At 34.8% G+C, this 27,024-nt stretch overlaps 1 protein-coding gene across 1 annotated transcript in view; it reads right to left on the bottom strand.

Annotated features, from left to right (window-relative positions):
- Positions 1-2,355: 2,355 nt before the first annotated feature.
- Positions 2,356-27,024, bottom strand: part of TBC1D8B (TBC1 domain family member 8B) — a 56,500-nt gene continuing 31,831 nt past the window's right edge. Inside the window, exons 9-21 of the mRNA XM_004768999.3 lie at positions 26,654-26,804; positions 25,977-26,191; positions 17,910-18,027; positions 16,679-16,964; positions 15,597-15,726; positions 14,783-14,881; positions 12,033-12,101; positions 11,625-11,865; positions 10,809-10,874; positions 9,096-9,179; positions 7,782-7,838; positions 6,324-6,421; positions 2,356-4,784 (exon numbers count right to left, since the gene is read on the bottom strand). Coding sequence (XP_004769056.1) covers positions 4,389-4,784; positions 6,324-6,421; positions 7,782-7,838; positions 9,096-9,179; positions 10,809-10,874; positions 11,625-11,865; positions 12,033-12,101; positions 14,783-14,881; positions 15,597-15,726; positions 16,679-16,964; positions 17,910-18,027; positions 25,977-26,191; positions 26,654-26,804 — 2,010 coding nt within the window. The 3' untranslated portion in view covers positions 2,356-4,388. The remainder of the gene's footprint in view (positions 4,785-6,323; positions 6,422-7,781; positions 7,839-9,095; positions 9,180-10,808; positions 10,875-11,624; positions 11,866-12,032; positions 12,102-14,782; positions 14,882-15,596; positions 15,727-16,678; positions 16,965-17,909; positions 18,028-25,976; positions 26,192-26,653; positions 26,805-27,024) is intronic.

A 27,024-nucleotide genomic window follows, 5' to 3' on the forward strand; every position in this document is an offset into this window, starting at 1 on the left:
TGCCTAGAGCAATCTATACCTTTAATGCCATTCCGATCAAAATTCCACCAGTATTCTTCAAAGAGCTGGAGCAAATAATCCTAAAATTTGTATGGAATCAGAAGAGACCCCAAATTGCTAAAGAAATGTTGAAAAACAAAAATAAAACTGGGGGCATCACGTTACCTGATTTCAAGCTTTATTACAAAGCTGTGATCACCAAGACAGCATGGTACTGGCATAAAAACGGACACAGAGACCAGTGGAACAGAGTAGAGAGCCCAGATATGGACCCTCAACTCTATGGTCAATTAATCTTCGACAAAACAGGAAAAAAATATACAGTAGAAAAAAGACAGTCTCTTCAATAAATGGTGCTGGGAAAACTGGACAGCTATATGTAGAAGAATGAAACTCGACCATTCTCTTACACCGTACACAAAGATAAACTCAAAATGGATAAAAGACCTCAACGCGAGACAGGAATCATCAGAATCCTAGAGGAGAACATAGGCAGTAATCTCTTCGATATCAGCCACAGCAACTTCTTCCAAGATATGTTTCCAAAGGCAAAGGAAACAAAAGAGAAAATAAACTTTTGGGACTTCATCAAAATCAAAAGCTTCTGCACAGCAAAGGAAATAGTCAATAAAACAAAGAGGCAACCCACGGAATGGGGGAAGATATTTGCAAATGACAGTACAGACAAAAGGTTGATATCCAGGATCTATAATGAATTCCTCAAACTCAACACACACAAAACAGGCAATCATATCAAAAAATGGGCAGAAGATATGAACAGATACTTCTCCAGTGAAGACATACAAATGGCTCTCAGACACATGAATAAATGTTCATCATCACTAGCCCTCAGGGAGATTCAAATTAAAACCACATTGAGATATCACCTTACACCAGTTAGAATGGACAAAATTAACAAGACAGGAAACACGTGTTGGAGGGGATGTGGAGAAAGGGGAACCCTCTTCCACTGTTGGTGGGAATGCAAGTTGGTGCAGCCTCTTTGGAGAACAATGTGGAGATTCCTCAAGAAATTAAAAATAGAACTTCCCTATGACTCTGCAATTGCACTCCTGGGTATTTACCCCAAAGATACAGATGTCATGAAAAGAAGGCCCATCTGTACCCCAATGTTTATAGCAGCAATGGCCACAGTCACCAAACTCTGGAAAGAACCAAGATGCCCTTCAACGGATGAATGGATAAGGAAAATGTGGTCCATATACACTATGGAGTATTATGCCTCCATCAGAAAGGATGAATACCCAATTTTTGTAGCAACATGGACGGGACTGGAAGAGATTATGCTGAGTGAAATAAGTCAAGCAGAGAGAGTCAATTATCATATGGTTTCACTTATTTGTGGAGCATAACAAATAGCATGGAGGACATGGGGAGTTAGAGAGGAGAAGGGAGTTGGGGGAAATTGGAAGGGGAGGTGAATCCTGAGAGACTATGGACTCTGAAAAACAATCTGAGGGGTTTGAAGTGGTGGGGGGGTGGGAGGTTGGGTACCAGGTGGTGGGTATTATAGAGGGCACGGATTGCATGGAACACTGGGTGTGGTACAAAAACAATGAATACTGTTATGCTGAAAATAAATTAACTAATTAAAAAAATATGTAGTAATAAGTAAAAGTAGTATCTTTTTTTTAAAAAAAGATTTTATTTATTTATTTGACAGAGATCACAAGTAGGCAGAGAGAGAGAGAGACGGAAGCAGGCTCCTTGCTGAGCAGAGAGCCCAATGTGGGGCTCGATCCCAGGACCCTGGGATCATGACCTGAGCCAAAGGCAGAGGCTTTAACCCACTGAGCCACCCAGGCACCCAAGAGTAATATCTTTTAGTAAACAATTTTTCCTTTTTACTGTAGGAGATTTGTAATATTTATTTATTTATTTTTATTTCTTTTTTAAAAGATTATTTATTATTTGACAGAGAGAGAGAGAGAGAGCAAGAGATCACAAGTAGGCAGAGAGACAGGCAGAAGCAGAGGGGGAAGCTGGCTCCCTGCTGAGCAGAGAGCCTGATGCGGGGCTCCATCCTGGGACCCTGAGATCATGATCTGAGCCGAAGGCAGAGGTTTAACCCACTGAGCCACCTAGGCACCCCTGTAATATTTAAATTTTTTTAAAAGATTATTTATTTATTTATTTATTTGACAGAGAGAGATGACAAGCAGGCAGAGAGGCAGGCAGAGAGAGGGGAGGAAGCAGGCTCCCTGCTGAGCAGAGAGCCCGATGCAGGGCTCGATTCCATGACCCTGGGATCATGACCTGAGCCGAAGGCAGCGGCTTAACCCACTGAGCCACCCAGGCGCCCCTGTAATATTTAATTTTATAAAGACAAGTAAAGCCAACCTTATAACACATTTAATTTAATATATAAGGTATAACACAGTGGTTCAGTTTAACACAACAACATAAGATTTTTCATATTAAAAACAACTTATTTGCTTAACAAGGTAGCAACTATAAAACTATGTGTTCATCTTATTTCTCCTGCAGACTCTGAAAATAAATGTTTGCCTTTTTAACTTGCATTTGTAACCACTTTGCAATTCAAAAATCTAAGTATTTAATTTTAATTAATATAGGCTGAGCTTTAATATTCAGACTTTAAAATCATATCAAATATTAATAACATATGCTTTTAAGAAAGTATCTTTTTTGTAAATATAATTGACAAAATATTCAACAAAGTATGTGTAATAGAGCCTTTGTATATAAGCATAAAACATTGTGTCTTTCTAGAGCTACTATAATTAAACAATCATTGCAAAATAGCAGATGTATGATAGTTTACATATAAACTATTAAGTAAACTCTAAAATTTGGACACATTTCAGCAAATTATTTCCAAGAAAAGGCATAGATGCATACTGACCAACTGTATCTTTAAGTGATAATTTCCTTGAAAAGAAAAAATTGACCAAATCATTTTAAAGACAACGCTAGTAAGTATTTGGCCAAGTCCAATTTATGAGATTTAATTGAAAGTAACATATTCTGTGATGAGGAATCCCTTTGTTTTAGGCCTTGTTCACAGTGGACTCTTGTCAGAGGCTGACTATACCAATTCCTTTCCAGAAAGGGAGACGTCTTGGAATACTCTAAAGAATTTTTGCCCTTTTATTGTTTCAAATCTGAAAAGTCAAAGGGTTTAAAACCAAAGCCTTTCATGAAAAAAGAAGCTCCAAAGGATGATCTCTCCCCATAATCTCCTAAATGAATTGATGAATAAATTGCTCTTGTCAAAAATAGCACAGAAGATTGAATAGGTGTGGTTTGCTTGTTTTTGTTTTTTTTCTTTAAAGTGCTAACAAAAGCCCATTATCTCTAAATGGGCTTTCATTGTAATGACTGAAATATAAGCAGCATGAAATATAGAAATCACACATCTAAATCAGACAGATGGTCAAAACTTTTAAGATAGACACCAGCAACTACCTTAACTATTATTACAGACAAGTATACTTTATGAACTTGCCAGACTAACACTGTAATTCAGTCTATTTAATGCAGCTTAAAACATGACTGGTGAAAATTCAAAATCTAAAGCTAGAACTAAAGCACTCACAGGCTACTCTGAAACAAATGCCACAAAAAGCAGTGCTCAGAAGAATTTCAAGTAATTGCTCAGTCTAATGAGAGACCTATATAGTTAACTGAATTGTTTAACCCTTCTGAAGAGACTGGCTTTATCCAGCTTAAAATTAAATCCAACATTTTTTCTCCTTATATTAGTCCAGAATTTTGAGTTCTTGACTTGTTTTTATCACAGAGTTAGAAGTGTGTCAGCAGCTTCTGAACCGCTCTCAGGTAGGAAGAATGTAGAAGTTATTAAAAAACCATTCATTATTATAAAACTGAATGATATTAACTTTAAAAAGTTAGTATTATTTCAGTTAGATAACTTGAAAATGAGGTTTCCGTATGGTAATCACTTAGATAATTAAGGCTACAGATCTAAAGGCCTGGATTTCTAAAGCATTCTAATAGGACCGAGGCAATTTGGAATGTAAGGTTTATCAATGACATGTCAGCATTACATTTTCAAAATCGTCAGTAATTCATATGTAAATAGCAGTACAAATTAGGTATTTTCTTACTAAAAGTGATATGGTAGTGCCCTCTGGTGGTAACATTTAGCATATTCCCCTGATATTTCATATACTACGAACTATAAAAAGTTCATTTATAATGAAGAATATCAAAATTAGAGATTACCACAAAGCAATGAATCACTGTGCTTCCACATCTTTTTTTTTAACCTTCAAACACACCGGTAACAAGATAAATCCCTGATCCCTATTCCCAAAAATCAAACTGACAGCTATAGGAATCTCAGTAAACTTGTCTATAATAGGCAATTCCTGTTAAGAGATTTACATCTTGGTTCTACAGCTTAACTGAGAGGTTTTTGCATTTTCTAGTTTCACTTTTACATCTATGGGTTTCTCAAAAAACCTCACCAATGCTGGTTCATTCAACAAAGACGCAAGAATCTGTTCAAATGCAAATGACCACTGAGGTTCTTCCCTCAAAGAGGAGGGATCTTTCTTCAAGTGGCTCTCTGTTTTCCCCTCACTGGGTACTCCAGAAGCACAGACTGTACCAGAGAATTCTTTGGCTGATGCTGTAGGGCTATGTAGTTTCCTTCCAACTTCTTCCATCCTGAGCAAAAGGCTGGTTACAACAGCAATGGCTTGATACAGCGACTCTTCTTCAGGGTCCCCATGAAATAAGTTATATAGAGTCTTTGAAAACTGAATGAATTGTGACTGAAAGATATAAGTTAGAAATACCACATTTGATATTAGATTGAGCAAAAAGAAGAGAACTTAGAAGTAAACAGTCTCCTATTTAGAATTTATACCATTAACCCGCACCATAGAAGTTGCAAAAAACTAAAGACTAATTCCCCAAATAAATCTTGGCTCTAGAGAGATGGGTATAAGCCACGGAGGAAAATGCCTTTTAAATCTTCTCAGATGTTACCTAATAGGAGTACATTATATACATATATATACAATAATTCTTGGGCAGCTTACCTGTCAGCATTCCTTCAATGTTAGATGGTACTTCTTTAGAAAAGATTTATTTTGCAGGCGGCAGAGGGAGAGGAAGATTCTTTCCTAAGCCAGATCTTGATCTCAGGACCCTGAGATCACGACCTGAGCTGAAACCAGGAGCCAAATACTAAACCACTGTCTGAGCCACCCAAGAACCCCAGTGGTCCTTTTAATTAGGCAAATTCACCTATTTCCTTACATATGAATTATATATTCATTAACCAATCTTAATGAAAGGCTTAATAAGGAGTTCCCCTTAATCTCTCCAAAGGGCTACAGTGGGCAGATCAGCTAGAAGGACTTAAATTTATGCAAGAATGTTTTGGAAACTATCTAGTAGTACAAGGTAGCTCCACAGGGCCCATTTAGACATGTTTCTCTTTGAAGGCTGAGGTGGGACCCAAATGGAGAAATAAATTGGTGTGTTTGCTAACTGCCCCTAGATAATCCATAGACATTCCTAAAAGATATTTGTCAATTAAAAAAAAAGCTGATTCTAACACAATAAGTCAATCACCCTAACAGAAAAGTTTATCTGTAAATAAAAAGCAAATATAAGGATTAAGAGTTTGGTACTATTTATTTTGATTAAGGATGTACTTAAAATAAATAGTACCAAACTCTTAAGTTTTATTTCTCTTTCTTAGTCTGTAGCACTGCTTATTTATAAAAATTTTAGAACATCATATTGATTCATTTTAAAAAGTACTTATTCAGCTACCATACTGCCCAGTCCATGAGGAATACCGCAGTTTGATTGTTCTCATTTTGGTAAAGTTCTGGAAATCCTCAGTATCTACACCAACAGATTTTAATTTAAAAAACATAAGAGCATAAACTGAACAGTTTAAGAGACAGATTTGGAATTTTGACAAGTAGTATTCATTAGTATTGTTCCAGCAGGTTAAATACAAGATGATCAGAAACCAGCATGTGACCTATTTTAGTAACTTCTTACTCCTAGTACCACCTAACATTAGGTGTATCATCTAGTAGGCACCAAAAAAATGTTTACTGAAAAATGAACACTTCTAATAAAGCTGGAAATAGGAAACATTGCATTAAAGGCATTAAAGCAGAAAATCATTTAAAAATTTGCTATTCTTCTGTGCACATATGAAACTTACAGAGATGATATGTAGATTAACTATTTTTCTAATAGCATGTTAGCTATTTTAGAGCTGAATACACCCATATTCATAAAAACAAACAAGAACCTAGAATTTTTTATTTGAAAAAACACTATACCTGATTCATTCTTGGTAAATCCTTAATGTTTTCTTCTTTTTTGGAAAGCTCATCTTGCCATTGACTTAGATATGCTTGAATATCAACTTTTCCTTTGCCTGTATGAGTGGAATAAAACCATTTCATAATGAACAGTCCACTCTATTTCTTCAAATCTCGGAAGGAATAACTACTATTGGAAATTATTTCATTAAGATGTGAGATTCTATTAATAACCCAGAAAATTATCTGAATTTACCTTTTATCTCACCCACTGGCTTTCAGAATCTGTTCTCCATTTCCATTAAACTAAAACTTTTACTTTGGTAAGTCTGGGGACTGGGGAAGATGTAAAGAGAGAGGGAGAAGGATGCATTTTAAATAGTACACCCTGACTTGACAATGTAAATTTCACCTAGATGTTCTCATGCATACTATTAAGTTTAAAATAGCTTCTATATGATGTTCTTATATGCAGATTCTGAAGTGGTCTATAGTGGCTCTTCTTAAAAAAATTCGAAACACTACTATCCATTCATTCCTCTGAAGAGTTTAATGAAGATAATTTATGTGACTATTAATAATTACTTAAAACTCATTGGAAAACTAGGTAGATATACTGAACAACCTAGGGAAGATGTTGTTGTATTTAAATAGCTCTTTAGCAATTTGTTATTTTTTGACTAAATATTACTCAAAAACATAAAAAGGATGATGGATTTTTAGAGAACAATTTGACAGCCTTGATCAAAATATTAAATGTACATATTCTTTGACACAGCATTCTCATACCTCTATGAATTTATCCTATTCTAAAGAAATGTGTATAAAAGTATTCTACAACATAAGTATAAAATGTTTGTTCCAACAGAGTTTGTAATACAAATAACTGGAAGTGACCTAAATGTCCATCAGTACTGGGCTAGTTACTGAGTTACAGTACAACCAAAGAATGGAATACTCTATACCAATTAAAAAGAATAAGACAGATCCAAATGTACTGATAGGAAAACTCCCATGATATATCACAAAACTGAAAAAGCCAATTGTAGAACAGTATTTATGGAATTTTCCTTTCTTTCTTTCTTTTTTTTTTTTTAATAAAAGAGATGTCTGTATGTGTGTATACACAGAAATGGGTCTGGAAAGGATACAGAACAAAATGTTTTCACATTTACTTCAGGGTGGAGTTCAGTGGGGGTATGAAGACTTCTGTTAAGTTTCTTTTATTATCTACTAATCTCATAATTGAAAATAAATATTTTCAAAATAGTAAAATTAAATGAATATGGGTCATTGACTGTAAGTTCTGAGACTTAATTATCAAGACAAGAAAGATTAAATTGTTAAACACACAAAAGTGAAAAGGCTCTCAGGACAAATCAATAACCTTTAAACAGAATCCACTACTTGCCTTTGTTGCTAACCCCATTCACAAAAAGAGTGACTTAAACTAAATGATATTCTTAATCATAGTACCTTTTTCTGGGCTGTTTTTCAGTGATTCTGCTTCCTTCACATTTGTAGGCTTGGAAACTACAGGAAAAAAAAAGGCATTCTGTAAAATATTTAACAAGTAAATACCTTTTGAAAGTAAAATAATATTTTATATAAAGACTTAGGGACATGTTATTTTCTTCAATTCAGGAAGCCAATTTTAGCTGACATGAACTCCTCTCATCAGAAGAAAAAATTCCAAGAACGTTTATAGTAGAGATTTTTAAAAAAGATTTTATTTATTTATTTATTTGATAGGCAGAAATCATAAGTAGGCAGAGAGGCAGGCAGGCAGAGAGAGAGGAGGAAGCAGGCTTTCCGCTGAGCAGAGAGCCCGAAGCGGGGCTCCATCCTAGGACCCTGAGATCATGACCTGAGCTGAAGGCAGAGGCTTTAACCCACTAAGCCACCCAGGCACCCCTACAGTAGAGATGTTTATAGAAAAATATTTATGAAAAAAATCCTAGAAGTACACCAATTATTATTTATTTCTGGGTGGTATTTTCTTCCTTATGACCTTCTTCAAACTAAACTGTGTTACTTTTATTATTAGGGGAAAAAAGCATGCAGAAGGTCAGAAGATTGAGCTACTAATCCTGATTGTGGCAATAACGCATTGTGAACTCTTGCACAAGTCACTTCTCTATTCTGGGTCTCCATGCCCTTACCCATATAAATTAAGGGATTTGATGAGTTGATTTATAAGGACTCTTCAAACTTAATATTCAAACACCAACATACAGTAATTATAAACATATATTAATCAGCACTTATCCCTCTATAAGACATTCATGTTTATTTAAAAAAAAGGCGAAGGACACAAAAATGAGCTCATAACACTTCCAAATTATGTCTTGGAGACAGACTCATCCCTGTCTCCTACACCTACAGTGATTTATAATAAGTATTCACTGTTTGAATAATAGCTATGACCTTCAATCATCAAAGATTCTATTGTTTCCACTGTATTTTAACAAGGCATGAAAATGGTCAGATACATTTTAGAAATTTCTGCAACATAAAGAAGAAACAAAATGAGTTTTCTTTTTAATCCTCCAGTAGACAAAAAAATTCCATAAATCAAAACCCAAAACACATTTCAGTTAATTAGTCAAATATTTATGGGGTACTTACCATGCATTTAGCTCTGTGCTAAGTGTTATGGTAGCATAAAAGAAATATAAAGTAAAATTATCTCAAATTTTATTAATGGTAGCTGGGGTAAAAAATTTTTTAGCCAAGAAGATCTCTATAAGTGACTACTCATCAAAAAAGACATTTTTAACTGATATTTACCATGGAGCTGACTGAAATAAAGTAATTCTTCCTTGGAAAGTTCATCTCCTTGTGAAGGGTCCTTAGAGTTCACTTCAGTATAAGCTGAAAACAGATAACCCAAATCAATTTACTAACAATAACAATTTCCTGGTCAAGGAAATCTGGGGGCAGAAAGTTAAACAAAAGGTCACTATAAGAAAGACATTTGTGAAGAAATGTAGAAGTGGTACTACTCTATAGCAAATAACAAGAAGAACTTGATCACTCTGAGCTCCATGAGTTCTCTTACTTGCTTTTTAAGAGTTTTCTGAGAGGGCGCCTGGGTGGCTCAGTGGGTTAAGCCGCTGCCTTCGGCTCAGGTCATGATCTCAGGGTCTTGGGATCGAGTCCCGCATCGGGCTCTCTGCTCAGCAGGGAGCCCGCTTCCTCCTCTCTCTCTCTGCCTGCCTCTCTGCCTACTTGTAATCTCTCTCTGTCAAATAAATAAATAAATCTTAAAAAAAAAAGAGTTTTCTGAGAAAACTAAGAAAACCTGGCATTTCAAAATCTCTGAAAATGTAAGAAAATGTAACCTTGGTCATTTAAGAACATCTTTGATGATAAGGCAAAATGAAGTTGAGTTTTCTTTCCATTTCTGATCTTCTACTGAAAGCATATTCATTCCATAGCAACATTAAACATTCTAACAGTAATTTGATTTGACAATGTAAAGTCCTTCATAATTAAATTATTAGGTGATTTAGCTTTGATTTTTTATGCTCTGTTTGTGATCTGAGTGTGTGAAGAGTCAAAGATGGCTTTTAGATTTTTGGTCGGTAAAGAATGGTTCCTGGCTATCCTGGGAAGACTCTGAAAGAAATCCCAGGTGTGGCTTTAGACAAATTATTAGGTGCTGTTTGCTTGTGTGAATTAACCCTATCTAAACTAAATGGTACTTTTGCAATGTTCCTTTAGCTTAAAACCCAAGACTGTTTTCCCAAAATATGGAAAGGTTGGTGGAAAACACTGAAGAAAACTGGCATTATATGGTAACATTAGGGCAATATGGTAGAACAGAAAGAAACCTGAGCTTTTAAGTCAGACCTCGGTTTGAATCCCAGCTATGCAATTTATTAACTATGTGATCTTGGCCCAATAATTTAATCTTTCTTAGCCTTAGTTTCCTTATCATCAAAATTGGAAGGACATTACCACTTCTCAGGGATATTGTGAGAATTAAGTAAAAGAATACCTTAAAGTAAATGCCTCAACAGAGCAAGTGCTCAATAAATGGTAGCTTTTATTTTGCTTCCTCTTCCAAATGTTTAATATTTCTGCTGTCTAGTCTCATTTTTTTCTGGATAATCTGCAGTATTCCACAAGTTTGGCAGTTTGTCTAGAGTTAAATTCTACTCCCCAACTGACAACAATAACAACAATATCACATTTCAATATTATACCAATATTCAAATGGTAGGTAGTTCTTATACATGACCTACCATTAAACTACTATCTTTGTTTGCTGGAAGAAAACTTGTGAAACTTGTGAACCCATCTGTTACAGAGAATATCTTCCACAGATTTCACTGTAACTAAGCAAAAGTACTGGACATATGATCCAAGGGCCACAGTGAAGTAATGACCTGATATCATATTGAAAATTATGTTATTTATTAAAATTTAATATCTGCAATTATACTTGTTAAAATGGAATCAACTCCTATACATCACTAAAGACTGTTAAGCTCTTACCTGGAGGAATATGCAGCTTAAAAAGCAGCTTAAGTTTCCCAGTGAAACTTCCATTGTACATTATATCTGTTCAATAAAATTCAATGACAAATTATCATTATTTTCAAAGATCATTCAATCAATTCCAGTGATACAAATTAAGGTACAGATATTAGCCAGTAATTAGGATTCAAAAACCTTCTGTTACTTAACCTAACAGTTAAACCACCACCTAGACAGCCAGATTCTCTCCTTCAAGTATATAAGCAAAATACCCTTTATCAGAAGGAAAAATGCTGATTTCCCTTCCCCCCAAACTAAATTTTCTTTTTTCTTTTAAATGAGGCCTTATGCCTCATCTGAGGAGAGAACAACTCTTAAAGGGACAATTCCTGATAAGAAAGTATGCTGGGGTCTCTGGAAAAGCAAAGGAACAATGTAACTGGTGAACTATCTACAGGTACAACATGGTTGTTGGATTACTTCTCTACCAATTTTCTAGGTTATGTGGTTGATTTTTACTGATGGGTGAAGAAGCTCTTTTTGAAGTATCGATGTGCCTGAGTGGGGGAAGATACAGATATTCTCTTTCTTCATGTTAACCTTTAAAACATCCATATGTAACAGCTTGTTCTTCTGAGAGGGCTGAGTCAAAATGAGACCAATATACTTAGTTTCAGTTATAAACCCAGAAAAAGGTCCACTTATTGCTCAAGTTGGAGATAATGTAACTCAGGCTGATAAAATCTGACTAAATTAGCAATAACAGGCACTACTAAGTACTTCTAGGAGTAGCTTTATTTTTGGCTTAAAAAAAATTACTGGACATCATCCTACCAATTGCAGAGGAGAATTCTTTGAAGTTTATAAGGCAGTCAGAGTTTTCATCCAATAATCTGAATGTCCATAAGGCTAGTGAATCTTTGTTTGCAGAATGAGCCCAGGGACTCAACAAGTGATATAACACTCTGAACTGCTGGCAGTCAATCTGATACTGTTCCAAATATGGCAGACTGGGGTCATGGTACTTCAGTACTGGACAACTCAAGCACCAATAATAAGAAAAAAACAGCTCTTTCTATGAAAAATAAAGAGGAAAGTCAGTAAGTCATAAGAAATAATTTTATAAAATTATTTTCTTGTAAGCATGCGTACTAAAAGAATTAAAGATAAAATATTTAAGAGTGGTTGTGGTAAAATTTTGCCTAAAAGTGTTATTTTTCACTTGAAGAAGAACAACAGTACCTTAAAGATGACATAAAGTTCATCCAATTCATGAAGGCTCAATTTCACATCTTGTGATACAACACGCAGCTTTAAAAAGATTAAAAGCAGTTTAGATTTTAACACTTCAGTATTGAAATTCTTCTTGAATCCACTGAGAAATCCCCCTCTGCTAGAATAAAATCATTTTCTTCTTTTTAAAAGAATAACAAAGATAAATACACCAATTTTGCCCTTTAAAGAGGTTGTACATAGACTACAATTCAATTCTACTCTGACATGTACTTTCGCCTTCATCACTTCATACCCAGAGATCATTGCCAAAGGACATCCATTTAATGTCTATAAATATAAGCAACAGTATTCTAAGTCTCCTTCCACATATTCCTCTCTTGCCTCTGAGAAGTCATCAAGTGGGGCTGTCATTAAACACTTCAAAGACATTGGGAGAGATGTGCATTCCCCTCTCTGTACCAAGTAACATAATCCAAGAAGTAATAAACTTAGACAATATGCAGCTTTATCCTACTACATGATGAATAAGCATCAATGGTACAATGAGTTTGGTATTCGGTAAATTTAAAAGAGTAAAGATAAAAGAATTAGTAAAACTGGAAATTAAAAATAAATGAAATAATAAAACACTCAATAAAACAAAGAGGTGGTTAATTTAAAAAAAGTAAAATTGGCTAATACCTGGCAAGTGTGATAAAATAAAGCAAAAATAAACATCATTGAGAAGTAAAATGATAATGTAAACATAGGTATAGAGGTCACTTTTAAAGTGTCCAGCACAGAGGAGGTAGCATTAAATATCTATTGAATGAATTCTAGAAACTTTACACCAAGCTATCTGAAAGTCTAGATGAAATGGATAATTTTCTAGGAAAAAAATTAAAATACCGAAGTAACCCAGGAAGAACAAATTCTGGATAGAACTGAAAAGGTAATAAAAAATTTGCCTTCTACCAAAAGGCAGCAGATCCAGATGGTTTTATAGGCTCAATTACTCAGACTTTCAGGTAATGTATAATTCCTATGTGATCTAAACTATTCTCAAGCATAGTAAAATATAATTTATTTCAAAATTCATTTTATGAAAAAAAATTCATTTTATGACATGAGTGCAACAGTGATATGAAAACTAAAGTTAGCACACACACACAGAAAGAAAACTGTAAGCCAGTGTCACTTTAACACAGATGTAAAGAACATAGCTATGTAGCAAAATCATCAAAACAGAATGTTGAAATAACAATATGACATGACCAAATAGGATTCATTTCAAGAATCCAACAGAAGTCTAACATTAGCAATTCCTTAATATAATCCACTACATTAACAAAGCAGGAAAAATAGATAATCGCAAGATATGGAAAGTTCTTTTGATCAAAGTTAACATTCAATATTCATTTTTTAAAAATGTTTGAACCTGAGTGAATCAGTAAGGCTCCTGGTCAACAATAGGCTACTAGTATGGTTGACCCTTGGGGTTTAGGAGCACTGAATACCCCCCCCACAGTCAAAAATCAACATATAACTTTTGACTCCCCCAAAACTTAACTACTAATAGCCTATTATTGACCAGAAGCCTTACCAATAACCTAAACAGTGGATCAACACATATTTTGTATGTTATTTGTATGTATTTATATATATTATATACTGTGTTCTTACAATAAGCTAGAGAAAATATTAAGAAAATTATAAAAGAAAATACATCCACAGTACTATATTTATCAACAAAGATCCACGTATAAATGAACCCACATAGTCCAAACCTATGTTGCCCAAGGGTCAACTGTACTTAATTTTTTGGGAAGTCAAAAGTAATAGGTGGATTTTTGAGTGCACAGGGAACTGGGGCCCCTAACCTCTATGTTGTTCAAGGGTCAACTGTATAGTATGTCCATACTATGGTATATTTTCAGTATGTTAAGAGAAGTAAGGGAGGTCTATATGTACTGATATGCAATGACCATCATATATTTCTGAGTGAAAAAAGTAAGCTGCAGAACAAAGTAACTGATATGATCTCATTTAAAAAACTATATCACCCCCCACACACACACACATGAAAACCAAAACAAGGGGGCTTATGCCAACTACATCACAGTAACATCATTGAATTATTTAATTGAAAGCTAAACCTAGAATCTTCAAAAATGTTTTTTTTCCCAGACTGGCATCTCTGAGGACGTGGTCTTTAAGCAAGTAGTTTTACAAAAACAGTACATGCTTATGATAAAAGCTCAAACAGAAGGATGCATACACAGCCAAGTAAAACTCTCTCCCTTCCAACCAGCAATTTATTAATCCCATTCACCAGAGGCAACCAATGCTAACAGCTTCTTATGCAGTCACCCTAATATTGAAAGTAGAGTATTTAAAACACAGTTTTATATCTTTTTCACTGTATCTTAGATTTCTGAGGATAATAATATATATTAGCAGCACTGACTGCTATGTAGGTCCGCTGTTCTTACTGATGCAGCACATCACAAATATGTTATGCTTAAATGCCTGTATCATAATATTCAACAGTAAAGGTCAAATAACAAAACATTTTGGAGAAATCAACATAATTCAACTAGAAGAGAATAATTTACTTCCTCTCAAAAAAATTTAGAGTAAGCTAAGCTGTGGCAAGAATCTAGCTCAAAAATTTAGTTATATTCATTTTTTTTGCATGCAATGTCAATTTTTTAAAGGAAGTTGGAAAAAAAACTGTTACTCCAACTGCTTCTCCCTCATTGGGTAGAGATACTCACCACATTTTGCTTTGTTGTTTCCTCTAGGGTCTGTATGACATATAACCTATTTCGACAGCGCATGCTGTGTATATCTTCATAGCGAATATTACCATATTTCTGAAAAAAATATGATTTCAGTAGATACTCATTCATAATAAATATCCACTTCTCCTACAATTGAATTTCATCAGACTCAATTCTCAGAGGCCTTGGTTCTATTTCTAGCTATTTTCTTAACTTGTTCAGTGGTTATGCCAATTTTCACCTCCCACATTTCAGTTTTTCATATATTTACTGGAGAGAATTCCACCTACTATCTGTCTAGACTAAGTACAAGAACATAGGAAAAAATTCTTAGTCTCTAAGAAGAGAATAATTTTCACCTTTTTATATGGTGATAGATATTTAAAAGTGGTCATTACCTGTGAAAGCAAATGAATTTCGTTTCATTTAAAGAATAGCAAACTGAAGCACAGGAGGCTATATAACCTAGGAACAGTTCACAGAAATCACTTTTATACAATGGACTATTACTCAGTCATATAAAGAAGGAAGTCTTGGCATTTGCAACAACATGGATGGACCTGAGGGTATTATGCTAAGTGAAATAAGTCAGACAGAGAAAGACAAATATGACATGATTTCAATTATAAGTAGAATCTAAAAAATAAACAAAACAAAATTCAGACTCATAAAGTGAAATTGGATTTTAAATTATGTCTTTACTTGTATTATCATCTTACTTTTAACATGCCACTAGAGATAGAACTATAGTACCAATCATTTAAATTATACTATGCAATTATATTTGTGGTATTAAAAAAAAACTTACCTCATTTGACTCTCTAATCAAATCTGTAATATCCACTTTCATATGACTGCTTTTTTCATCACTCACATTTGAACCCTGCTGAACACTTGAAGGCAATGGGCTATCCTTATTAGTGACATTGTCAAAGAACCTATCCAAAAATAACAGTAATACAAGAATGAGTGGAAGTAAAATGCAAGAGGAAGTAACAGCTAATTTCTCCCTAGTTAGTTAGAGGTTAGTGTCAACTGAGAGGACAGAGGATGATCTTATGAAGAAGTGGAATTTGAAGGTGGTTAGGAATTAGGAGGACAAGGGAGCAGGGAATGGGATGGTGAAATTATTTCAGAGGCAGGGAGGAGAGTACAAGGAAAGCAACCAGGCTCAGAGAGTACTCAGCAAACACCACATAGCCCAGTAAGGGTGGAATATAGGCTATGTAGAGGCAGGAGAGGAGAAATAAGAAAGGTACACTGAGGCCTTAACACAGAGTATTCTGAATGTTCTGAATGCTCTCAGTGTTTAGCTTTTATTCTGTACAAAATGGTATTTGATGCATCATTCCAGCAGTTACCCTCTTCAAATATTCATTCATTTAGCACACACATATATGGTACACACACACACACACACACACACACACTACACAAGTGCTCCAATATAAAATAACATTCACAGAAAAAGCACTGGATAAATAAAACTCAGCCTACCTGAATGAAATTGCTTGAAAGCCAGAACAATTTCTTCCACTGGATATTTAACATTATTAACTACTCTTCCCCCTTCAAGTCACTTTTACACAATAACACTTCATGGCTCAACTTGGGACTATGAAAAGTCCCAGCATACTGAACCAACAATAGTAGTATAAATGTGTATGTTACCAAGTGGTTTACTTCAAAAGGGATTTACTCTTATTGTATTCTATTTGGAAATAGAGAAGGGGACTTTAGTCCTAGATTTTTCATGCAACTAGCTCTGTGGCATTGGGCAAATTGTTTGAAGTTTCTAGGGCTCAGTTTCCACATCTGTAAAATAAGGGAGCTGAACAACATCATCTCCAAGCGGCTCTCCAGACTGAAACACTATGATTCTGACAGTACCTGTTTAAAGCTGTCACGGCTTCAGCATCATCTTTACATGTGAGCAGTTTGTCCAAATTATAGTCAAGTATTGCCAATCCCAGCTGTAAAATAGCCTTTATTCCATCATAGAAGAAGCAGTCCACCACATTCACAGCACTTTCAATAGGCAGCACACTAATAAAAAGTGTGAGGAACCATGAGAGGGAAACTGAGGAAAAGAATGTCATATCAGTCATGTGTTCTGTCAGCTGGGGAAGGTGATCCCTGATAAGTTCTTCAAAGACTGCCTGATCCACCAAGGCACCTGGCAAACATAAAAGGAAGTTTAAAAATGAACACTTTCAAAAGGATTTGTTTCTGAGACCTTCCCACTTGTTAGTATGCCAATATATCTCATTTCTATTCCTTAAATTATGAAATTCTTCAGTGCCTTTTCTGTATTTCACACATCTCTTTAGCTGCTAGCAAAGTGTCATGCATCAAGAAGCACTTGAGAACCTCAGTTCAAATTTGTTTGAAGAGTAATTTATTGAATCTTTATTATGTGCAGAAACCTGTAATAGGTACCATAAGAGATATACCAATTAATGAAATAGCCTCATCTTCAAATGGCTTAATATCTGGTAGATCTAATATCTAGTAGATTTATCCAGTAAGATAAATACACAAACTGTAATGAAAGACAATATAATCAATAACCCAGCCATGATACTGAAGGCTTACAAGGGCACAAAGCAGAGACTACATATGGTATTGTGGTAGTTTCAAAATCTACAAATATCCGATGACTAAAGAAAATGTCATATAATTAACTAACCAAGAACTTGATCCTTCTTTCAAATCTGGCAAGTATGAATACAGTTCGTATAAACATGGAGACTTTAAGCTGGTTAAAAATCTACCTTTCATCAAGAAACAATTAACAATGTTCCAGTAGCTCTGGATACTTTAGATCACCACTGTTTCAGCAAAACAGAGAAGGTAAACCTAAAATTTCTATTTTATTAAGAAACGGACCAAGTATTTTCTTAGAAAATCAATGTATTAAACAATCTTTCCAATCATATACTCAGTACAAAAAGCACTTCTCTTCAGCATGTCAGTGAAGAGACATTTTGATACTGCTTGCATTTTGTATATTTCAAAACCTAATTGATCAGTTCTCCCATCTGATATGTAATTGGATAGATAACAGACATATAAGAAAAGAAATATGTGCTTATCTATGGGATGTATGTGTGTGTTTTACCAATGATTCGACGGTTAAAATAATCAGGCAACATTCGTTCACACACAGCAACCAGAAGCCAAAAAGCTTCTTCCTCTTTTGCATAGAGAAGCAGCACTGAAGTTAAGATGTTCATTGCCTAAAATTCACAGAAAAAAATGATAAACAAACAAATAATAAATAAATAAATATTGTTTGGATGATAATTACATTTCTTCTTCAAACCCTAGTTTTCAGCAATAAAAACTATGAAAAAATAATCACAATGGAAACATATAAGAACTCTGAGCCAGTCCAAAGCAAAACAAGGTGAATTCAGGCTAATATTGGCTGATCAGTTTACTTAAGAGCAAATTCAAAGAAAATAAAGCAGTAATACAAATGTAGAACAAAATAAGTAAAACCTCTATAATTTTAGACTAATTTCAATGAGTAAAATATCTTAATTATCACAAATCTGGGAAAAAATAATGCTCAAAAACACATTAAAAATTGGAGAAAGAAATTTCATCTGTATTTTTTTTATTGTGCTGTTAGTCACCATAAAATACATCATTAGTTTTTGATGCAGTGTTCCATGATTCATTGTTTATGCACAATACCCAGTGCTCCATGTAATAATACATGCCCTCCTTATTCATCAGTATTTTCAACTACCTACAGAACATCCTTCTATCATCCTCAATTATGTTCAAAATGACATCAATTATCCTCAACTGTGTTCACACTAAACTTCTTTTTTCTATTAAATAGGATTCTCTTCTTTGCTCTCCTAATTTTCATCATGCTAGAAATCCTTTATCTGCCACATCCAATTTGTCTTTATAGCCTAGAATTTCTTCTTATAAAATGTCTTTTAGATCTGCTTTATCTTCTCTATTCCACCTTTTCTCCTTCTAATCTATCTTGCATACAAATATCAGATCATTACTTTTATATAACATTTGGCCACAGCAAATCCTTTTATTATAAAGGAATAAAACTTTAATATATAGAATCTGGAAAAAATGGAGATGTGTGAAGAAAATTAAATCTCCTGTATCTTACCTACCCAGAGATCACCACTGTTAACAAGTTGATGTGTGTGTGTGTGTGTGTGTCTTTTCCTTCCTTTTTCTGCCTTCTAAAATCTGGAAAAAATCTGTTGATTTTTTTCACTAAGCATCACATTATACATTTTTGATGACATTAAATAATTATTTTCAAACACTGTATTTAATGACTATAAAATAATCCAGTAAATTGAATATACTCTAAGTTATTTAACCATTCTACTACTGTTGGACATTTGGTTTGGATCCAATTTTTCACCATTATGTATAACACAGCAATGAACATCTTTGTATATAAATCTTCATCCAACTGTTTTACTCTTTTCTCAGGAAAGATATACAGCAATGAAAGTATTCAATCAAAGAATGCTATTTTTATTTTTTATCTTTAAAGCTTTTATTTATTATCTGAGAGACAGATAGAGAATGCACAAATGGGGGAGAGGGGCAAAGGGAGAGGGAGAAGTAGGCTTCCCACTGAGCATTGAGCCCAAGCAGGGGCTCAATCCCAGGACCCTGAGGATCATGACCTGAGCTGAAGGCAGATGCCTAAATGACTAAGCCACCCAGGAGCCCCAAGAATATACTACTTTTAAAGACATGATATTATTGCCAAATTGTATTACAGAAAGACTACCAATTTATATTTCTGACCAATAGTGTTTGAATGTTTATTTCACTACTTCTTTGCCAATACTAAATACTGAGAATTGTAATAATTATAATTGTCCTTGTTGATTTGATATTGAAAATAGTATTTCATGGTTTTAACTTTAATTTCTTTGAGGCTGAACTTTCTTTTTTAGGCCTTATTAATCCATCTGTACTTTTGGTTCTATAACTAATCTTTTCATGTTCATTGCTCATTTTTATATTTTAACATTTTTCTTATAGATTTGTGTACTAAGGATGTCGATTATTTGCTAGATCTGGCACAGTATTTGACCTCAGGTTTAGTTTTTAAAAAAGATTTATTTATTTATTTGAGAGAGAGAGAGGAAGAGAGTGTGCCCAAGCACAACAGGTGGGGGCAGGGTGTGTGGTGGGGAGTGGAGGGGGTGGCTTGGTGGAGGGAGTGACAGAGATAATCTCAAGCAGACTCTTTGCTGAGCATGGAGCCTGATCTGGGGCTGATCTCAGGACCTGAGATCATAACCTGAGCCAAAACCAAGAGTCAGTCAGATGCTGAACTGACTGAGCCACAGAGGTGCCCCTCAAGTTTACTTTTTACTCCATCAAGTTTCCTATTCAAGAAGTCATAATGGGTGGGGTGTCAGTGAAAATGGCAAAGTCCCTCTGAAAATGTTCTCCTCTATACAGGCAACAAGGACACTGGCTAATATTGTCAGAATCAATTTTTCAGAACTCTGGAAATTAACTGAAATCTTAGAACAATTCAGAAAGCATTTATTTAATAAAATGGCTGAATCTCATTAAAAAGTGAGCTCTTTGGCATTTTAAATTGCCCTATACCCAGCCTCCCTCCTCAGCTTCATAGTGGTCTTAAAAACCAACATTTCAGCAATCGTGGTTAAAAACACCTAGCAGCCAGCCACCTTACAGAACAGACAGGGGCTAGAGCTCTTTAGGAGCTCCATTTCCACATAATTGTCATTATTTGACCTCTCTGATGGTTTCCTTCCACTGAAAGACCCCACTCACAAGGCTGCATTTACTTGACCTAACACAGGGTTCATGGTAAGCAAAGAGCCTTTCCCCCAGAGTGTTTGTTGAAAACAACTGGAGACAGTTGTTGAACACATCTGTGGCTTGCTGAGGCAGTGGTTAACAGCTGGGTCAAACGACAGACTAAGAAAGGGTTAAAATGAAAAGCTGGGGAATGAGATATCCATAGGGGTACTAACCAAAAAATAAAAAGCAGAGAGAGAAAGGTCTTAAATTATTAAAATCAGAAAATAGTGAACATTATTACCAATCTTAACAGAAATAAAAAGGACTATAAGGGAATGTGCTAACAAATTAGATAACCTAGATAAAATGGATAAATTCCTAGAAAAACACAAACTACAGAGACCAAATTAAGAAGAAATAAAAAAATCTGAATAGACTTATAACAAGCAGAGACTGAATTAGTAATGAAACAATTTCCTGCAAAGAACCCTCTAGGAACAGATAGCTTCATTAGCAAATTCTACCCAACATTTAAAGAAGAATTAACATTAATTCATTATAAACTCTTAAAAAAAACAGGAGAGAAAGAAATACTACCCAGCTCATTCTTTGAGGCCCTGATGCCAAAACCAAAGTTATCTCAAGAAAACTATGTATCAATATATTTTATGAAAATAAATTCTATGTTCAAATTTATGAACAAAAAATTCTAAACAAAATACTAGCAAACTGAATCTAATAACACATAAAAATAATTATACACCAAGACCCAGTGAGATTTATCTTGGAAATACAAAGTGGTTCAACATGTGAAAATCAATCAATGTACTATAGGATATTAATAGAATAAAGGGAAAAAAAATCACATGATTATCCCAATGGACAAAAATCGTTTGACAAAAATCCAACACCCTTTCATGATAAAAACATTGAAAAGAGTAGGAGTATATGGAAACTTCCTCAACCTAATAGAGAACCTACAAAAAACCCACAGCTAACATCATACTTAATGATGAAACACTAATTGCTTTCCCCTAAGATAAATCGTAAGACAGGAATATGCATTCTCACTACCTCTCTTCAACACTGTACCAAAGGTTATAGCCATGTCAATTAGTCAAGAAAAAGGAAAAAAAAAAGATACCCTGATTGGAATGGAAGAATAAAAATATCACCATTCAGAGTATGATTTTATATGTAGAAATTCTAAGGAATCCACAAAAAATCTACTAAAACTTAATAAGCTCAGCAAGATTGAAGTATACGAGATTAGTATATATAAATATCAATCTTATTTCTATATGCTGGCAGTGAACAATTCAAAAATTAAATCAAGAAAACAATTCTATTTACTATATCAAAAAGAATAAAATATTTAGAAATAAAATTAACAAAGGAAATACAAGGCTTACGCAGTAGAAACTATAAAACAACTTTGAATTAAATTTAAAAAGAACTAAATAAATGGGAAAGAAAGATATCCTGTGCTTGTTGATTAGAAGACTTAATTGTTAATATGTGGTATTCCCCAAGTTCACCTACAGAGTCAATATAAAGGATTATCAAAATCACAGCTGGCTTTTTCTTTTCTTCCCAGAAATTAACAAGCTAATACTAAAATGCATGTGGAAATGCAAGGAACCCAAAAGAGCCAAAACAATCTTGGAAAAGAATAAAGATACAGGACTGACATTTCCTTACTTCAAAAGTTACCACCTAGCTGTAGTAAAGAAAAAAAGTGTGATACTAGCATAAGAATAGAAATATAAATCAATGAGACAGAATTCCAAGTCCAGAAATAAACCCTAATATTTATGGTCAACTGATTTCCAACAAGGGTGCTAGGGTGATTCAATGAATGAAAGAATAGTTTTTTCAGCAAATAGCACTGGAACAACTGGTTATCCACAAGTAAAGTAATGAAGCTGAACTCCCTCCATACACCATATACAAAAATTAACACCAAATAGTTCAGAGACCTAAATTTAATCATCAAAACTATAAAACTCATAGAAGAAAACATAGTAAATCTTTTTAAGCTTGGATTAGGCAGTGGCTTCTTAGATAAGACATCAAAGGCACATACAACAAAGAAACACAGATAGACTGGACATTATTAAAGCTTTAAAAAAAACTTTAACAGATTAAATTAAATCAAGTTAAAACTGTTGTGCTTTAAAGGACACCATCAAGAAAGTGAAAGGACAACATACAAGGTAGGAGAAAAATTTGCAAATATTATATATGATAAGGGATTGGTAACCAGAATATATAAAGAACCATTAAAACTCAACAGTACCAAGATAAAGAACACAACTTTACAAACGGGCAAGGGATTTGAATAGCTTTTTCTTCAAAGAAGATATATAAATAGTCAATAAGCATATTAGGGAAATGCAAATCAAGACCACAATGAACTACCACTTCACATTCACTAGAATGGCTATAATCAAAAAGAGAGACAATAAAAAGTGTTATTAAGGATGTGGAAAAATTGGAACCCTCAGTACATTGCTGGTGGGAAGTTAAAATGGTGCCGTCTCTGGGAAATAGTTTGGCAGTGCCCCAACATGTTAAACATAGAGTGACCATATAATTCAGCAATTCCACTTCTAGGTATATACCCAAAATAATAAAAAAAAATGTCTACACAAGAAGCTGTACATGAATATCCATGGCAGCATTATTCATAATAGCCAAAATATTGAAATAACCCCAAATGCCCATCAACCATTGAATAAACAAATATGGTATATCCATACAATGGAATGTCATTCAGCCATACAAGGAATGAAGTAATAATGCATGATATAAAATGGATGACCCTAAGTGAAAGAAAGTAGACACAAAAGATCATACATTTTATTATTCCATTTACATAAAATGTCCTTAACAAGCAAATTCACAGAGGTAGAAAAGTAGATTAGTGATCGCCTAGAATTGGGGATGGGGTGAATGGGGAGCAACTTAATGGATATGGGGCTTCTTCTGGGGGTGATGAAAGTGTTTTGGAATTAGGTAGTAATAGTGGTTGCATGACATTGTGAATATAATAAAAACACTAAAGGGTCAAGTTTGTGGTATGTGAGTTATATCTATCTCTCTCTATATAGATTCTCTCTCTCTCTATATATATATATAGAGAGAGAGAGATAGAGGGAGAGATTAAAGGAAGGGAAAGAGAAAAGAGAGAAAGGGAAGAAAGAAAAAGAAGAAAATAGATTAAATAGATGGAAGGAAAGGAGGGAGGAAGGACAGAGTGAAAGATAAATAAAGTAAGCTAGCCAGTTAGTCCTAATGAGTCAGTATGGCTTACATGGCTTCTTGATCAAAAGAAACAAAACCTGCTTATCAGATTCAGACTTTTCCCAGGCTTGAATGAATCTCCATGATCTTGTCCCACACAAACTTATTTACTTCTTTGATTCCAGAATCAACCTAGCCAGCCTGATCTCCATGACAGGCTTATTCTCACCTGAATGGTATTGCTTATATTGTTACCTTAACTCAGAATAACTTTCCTCTTGCCCTCCATGTTTCTAACCTTATTCTCATCTTTTAGAGAGTTTTATTTATTTATTGAGGGAGTGACTGAGAGAGAGAGAGTGCATGTGTGTGAGCGGGGCAGAGGGAGAGGGAGAGAGAGCACTTCAAGCAGACTCTGCTGAGCATGGAGCCTGACATGGGCCTGATCCCATGACCCTGAGGTCATGACTGGAGCAGAAACCAAGAGTCAGATGCTTAGCTGACTGAGCGACCCAGGCGCCCTCTAATCTTTAAGAAGTCAAAAGCAAGTGCCACCTACTCTGAAGGTGGCTCTACACTACTACATATAGACAACGTCATAGACTCTGTGAGTGTTCATTCTTTGAGGAAAGAAGCACTATGCTTCTTACCTCTCAGAGATCCTTAAATACCCTAAATACTTGTGATTTAGGTGATTCATTCACTTAAATTGCTTTTTAAAAAAATTCTCTATTGATAAGATTAATGAATAGATAGGATTGATACATGATCATTATGAGTGCTCAGCTGATTATAAAGGAATGTGTGGCTGAGAGTACTAGCTATCCATCACAATCCAATCTCCCATTTTTCCATAGAATCTGGACACATATACGCTGTTACACTCTATTTTGCAGACTTTTTTATAAATAGGTGTGGCCATAAGTCCAAGATCCTCCAACACAATGTGGATGAAGTGATGTATGCACATTCTAGGCCTTACAAGCCAATAAAATCTACCACAATTGTTTCTCCATGCTCTCTCCTGACTCCTGTGAGGGTAATGGCAATGAAAGAGCACCTTGGAAGCCATGTTTTGAAGATGACAGGGCCTGCTGTCAGCAAAATCCCTGAATAATTTCATAAAGGAGAGCTGCCTACTGACTTAAATACTTGCTCTTCTCTATTTATTCCTTTGAGGAAACTTCTATTGTGTTTAAGCTATTATCTCTTTGAAATTATTTTTGTTAGCAATCTAGCATCCCTAATTAATACAGTGTGCTCCTAAAGGATTTTTTTCAATGATTTCCCCCACTACCTACAAAAAAATTCAAACTCCTGACCTATCCCAATCTACCTTATTGATTTTTTTCTCTACTTTGCTTCATTCACCCTACATTTCTACTAAACAAAACATGGTTCTATATATAATCCATGTTTACCTCCCTGTGTTTTTTTTATAATGATCCCTTTACCTAGAACATTCTTTCATTCCAGCTCCATACATCCAAAATTCACCAATTAGCAAGACCTAAAAAAGCGACCTCTTCCCTGGGGCCTTTTCTGATTCCTCCAGATGAAAATAATTTATCCCTATTATAAATCTTAATAGAACTTCACGTTTCTTTAATTTTGCCCACTTGTTTATTTGCCAAAGAGTATGTTTTAATACTTACTCATCTGTAAGTTTCAAGGGCAGGCTCCTTATATGATTCATCTTTATAGTCTTAAGCACTTAGTACAGTACCTTTTTTTTTTTTAAAGATTATTTACTTATTTATTTGACAGATCACAAGTAGGCAGAGAGGCAGGCAGAGAGGGGGGGGAAGCGGGCTCCCCACTGAGCAGAGAGCCCAATGCGGGGCTCGATCCCAGGACCCTGGGATCATGATCTGAGCCCAAGGCAGAGGCTTTAACCCACTGAGCCACCCAGGCACCCCGGCGCAGTATCTTTTACTGAGCAGAAATTCAATAAATATTTGTTAAATGTAAAAGAAAAATGAAGTAATATCAATTCTCTTAAGTATTCCCACTACCATCCTACTTAGATTAATAATACCTCCCATCGATCTCAGGCTTCTCTGTCCTTCTTATCACAATTTTCAAATTAATGGAGCTCTATTTAATGTGATTTTATGATTGGAACATACACACAGATGGGTTCATAATGAAGTCATACCTGGCAGTATCCAATTTTAGGATTCCTGTATGCATAAGCAGTAAGCACCCGCCTCAGAGCAGATATGCCAGTGTCACTCTGAAAGGCTGGGTGTTCAGGCAGGGAGCGACGCAAATCACGTTCAATTTCTTCAGTAGCCAAGTTGCAGGTCCCTAAGGACTGCTCAACCACTTCAGCATAATAGCCAGGATTAGCAGCCATGTCATTAACAGCACCTGTATAGATGATTGCATTAACATACAAAAGAAGAAGAATGTAATAAACCTACTCTTTGCATATATACATAAAGAATTGGATTACTTTAAATTTAGCTTTGTACTCAAGTGATGTCCTAGTACAAACAAAAGAAAAGGCATCACTAGAATCTATAACACTGGGATACCAATTTTATCCAATAGAATTTTCACGAACTGTTTTTTCCCATTTAAGTTTCCTTTGAAGGTAGAGATAGAGATACCCCCAATTAGCTGTATCTTGCCTAATAAACTAATTTGCTCAAATAATAGATTTGTGGATACACAGGTAAATACACAGAACTACCTTATTCTTTTTGACTAATCTGAATTCATATTGAATGAGACTTTATTCTAGCCATCCTTATAATTATTTTTACTTAGTGTATAACTTCTAGAAGGGGCATAGCTAATGTCTATTAATAAAGTGAATATATGTAATACCTGAAAAAAGCATCCAGAGCTCTCCTCTTAAGGTCTCTGGAATCCCTCTTACAACCAGGTCTCGAGTCTTTTTGGTCCGAAACATGCTAACACCACGCCCACATTCTGTAAATAGAATGTTCCATGACTGTTCCTTCATCTTTTCTTTCAACTGTAACAAAAAATCAACCAAAGAAACATGGTGAGAAATTAACTTCTTTCAAACAATCTGAAAACTCTCTTCACTGTGAAACAATACTTATGGAAATCAAGAACACAGAAAATCAAAATCAGTATTCACAGAGGGGTCAAACACTGGACCACTCGTCACAACTGTTCTGAATCCATATGAGCATAACAGCTTTAATTTGCTATTTTAATTCTTATCCAAA

The sequence above is a fragment of the Mustela putorius genome, unplaced genomic scaffold (assembly GCF_011764305.1).
Source record: "Mustela putorius furo isolate JIRA1106 unplaced genomic scaffold, ASM1176430v1.1 tig00003901_pilon_pilon_pilon, whole genome shotgun sequence".
Lineage (NCBI taxonomy): Eukaryota > Metazoa > Chordata > Mammalia > Carnivora > Mustelidae > Mustela > Mustela putorius.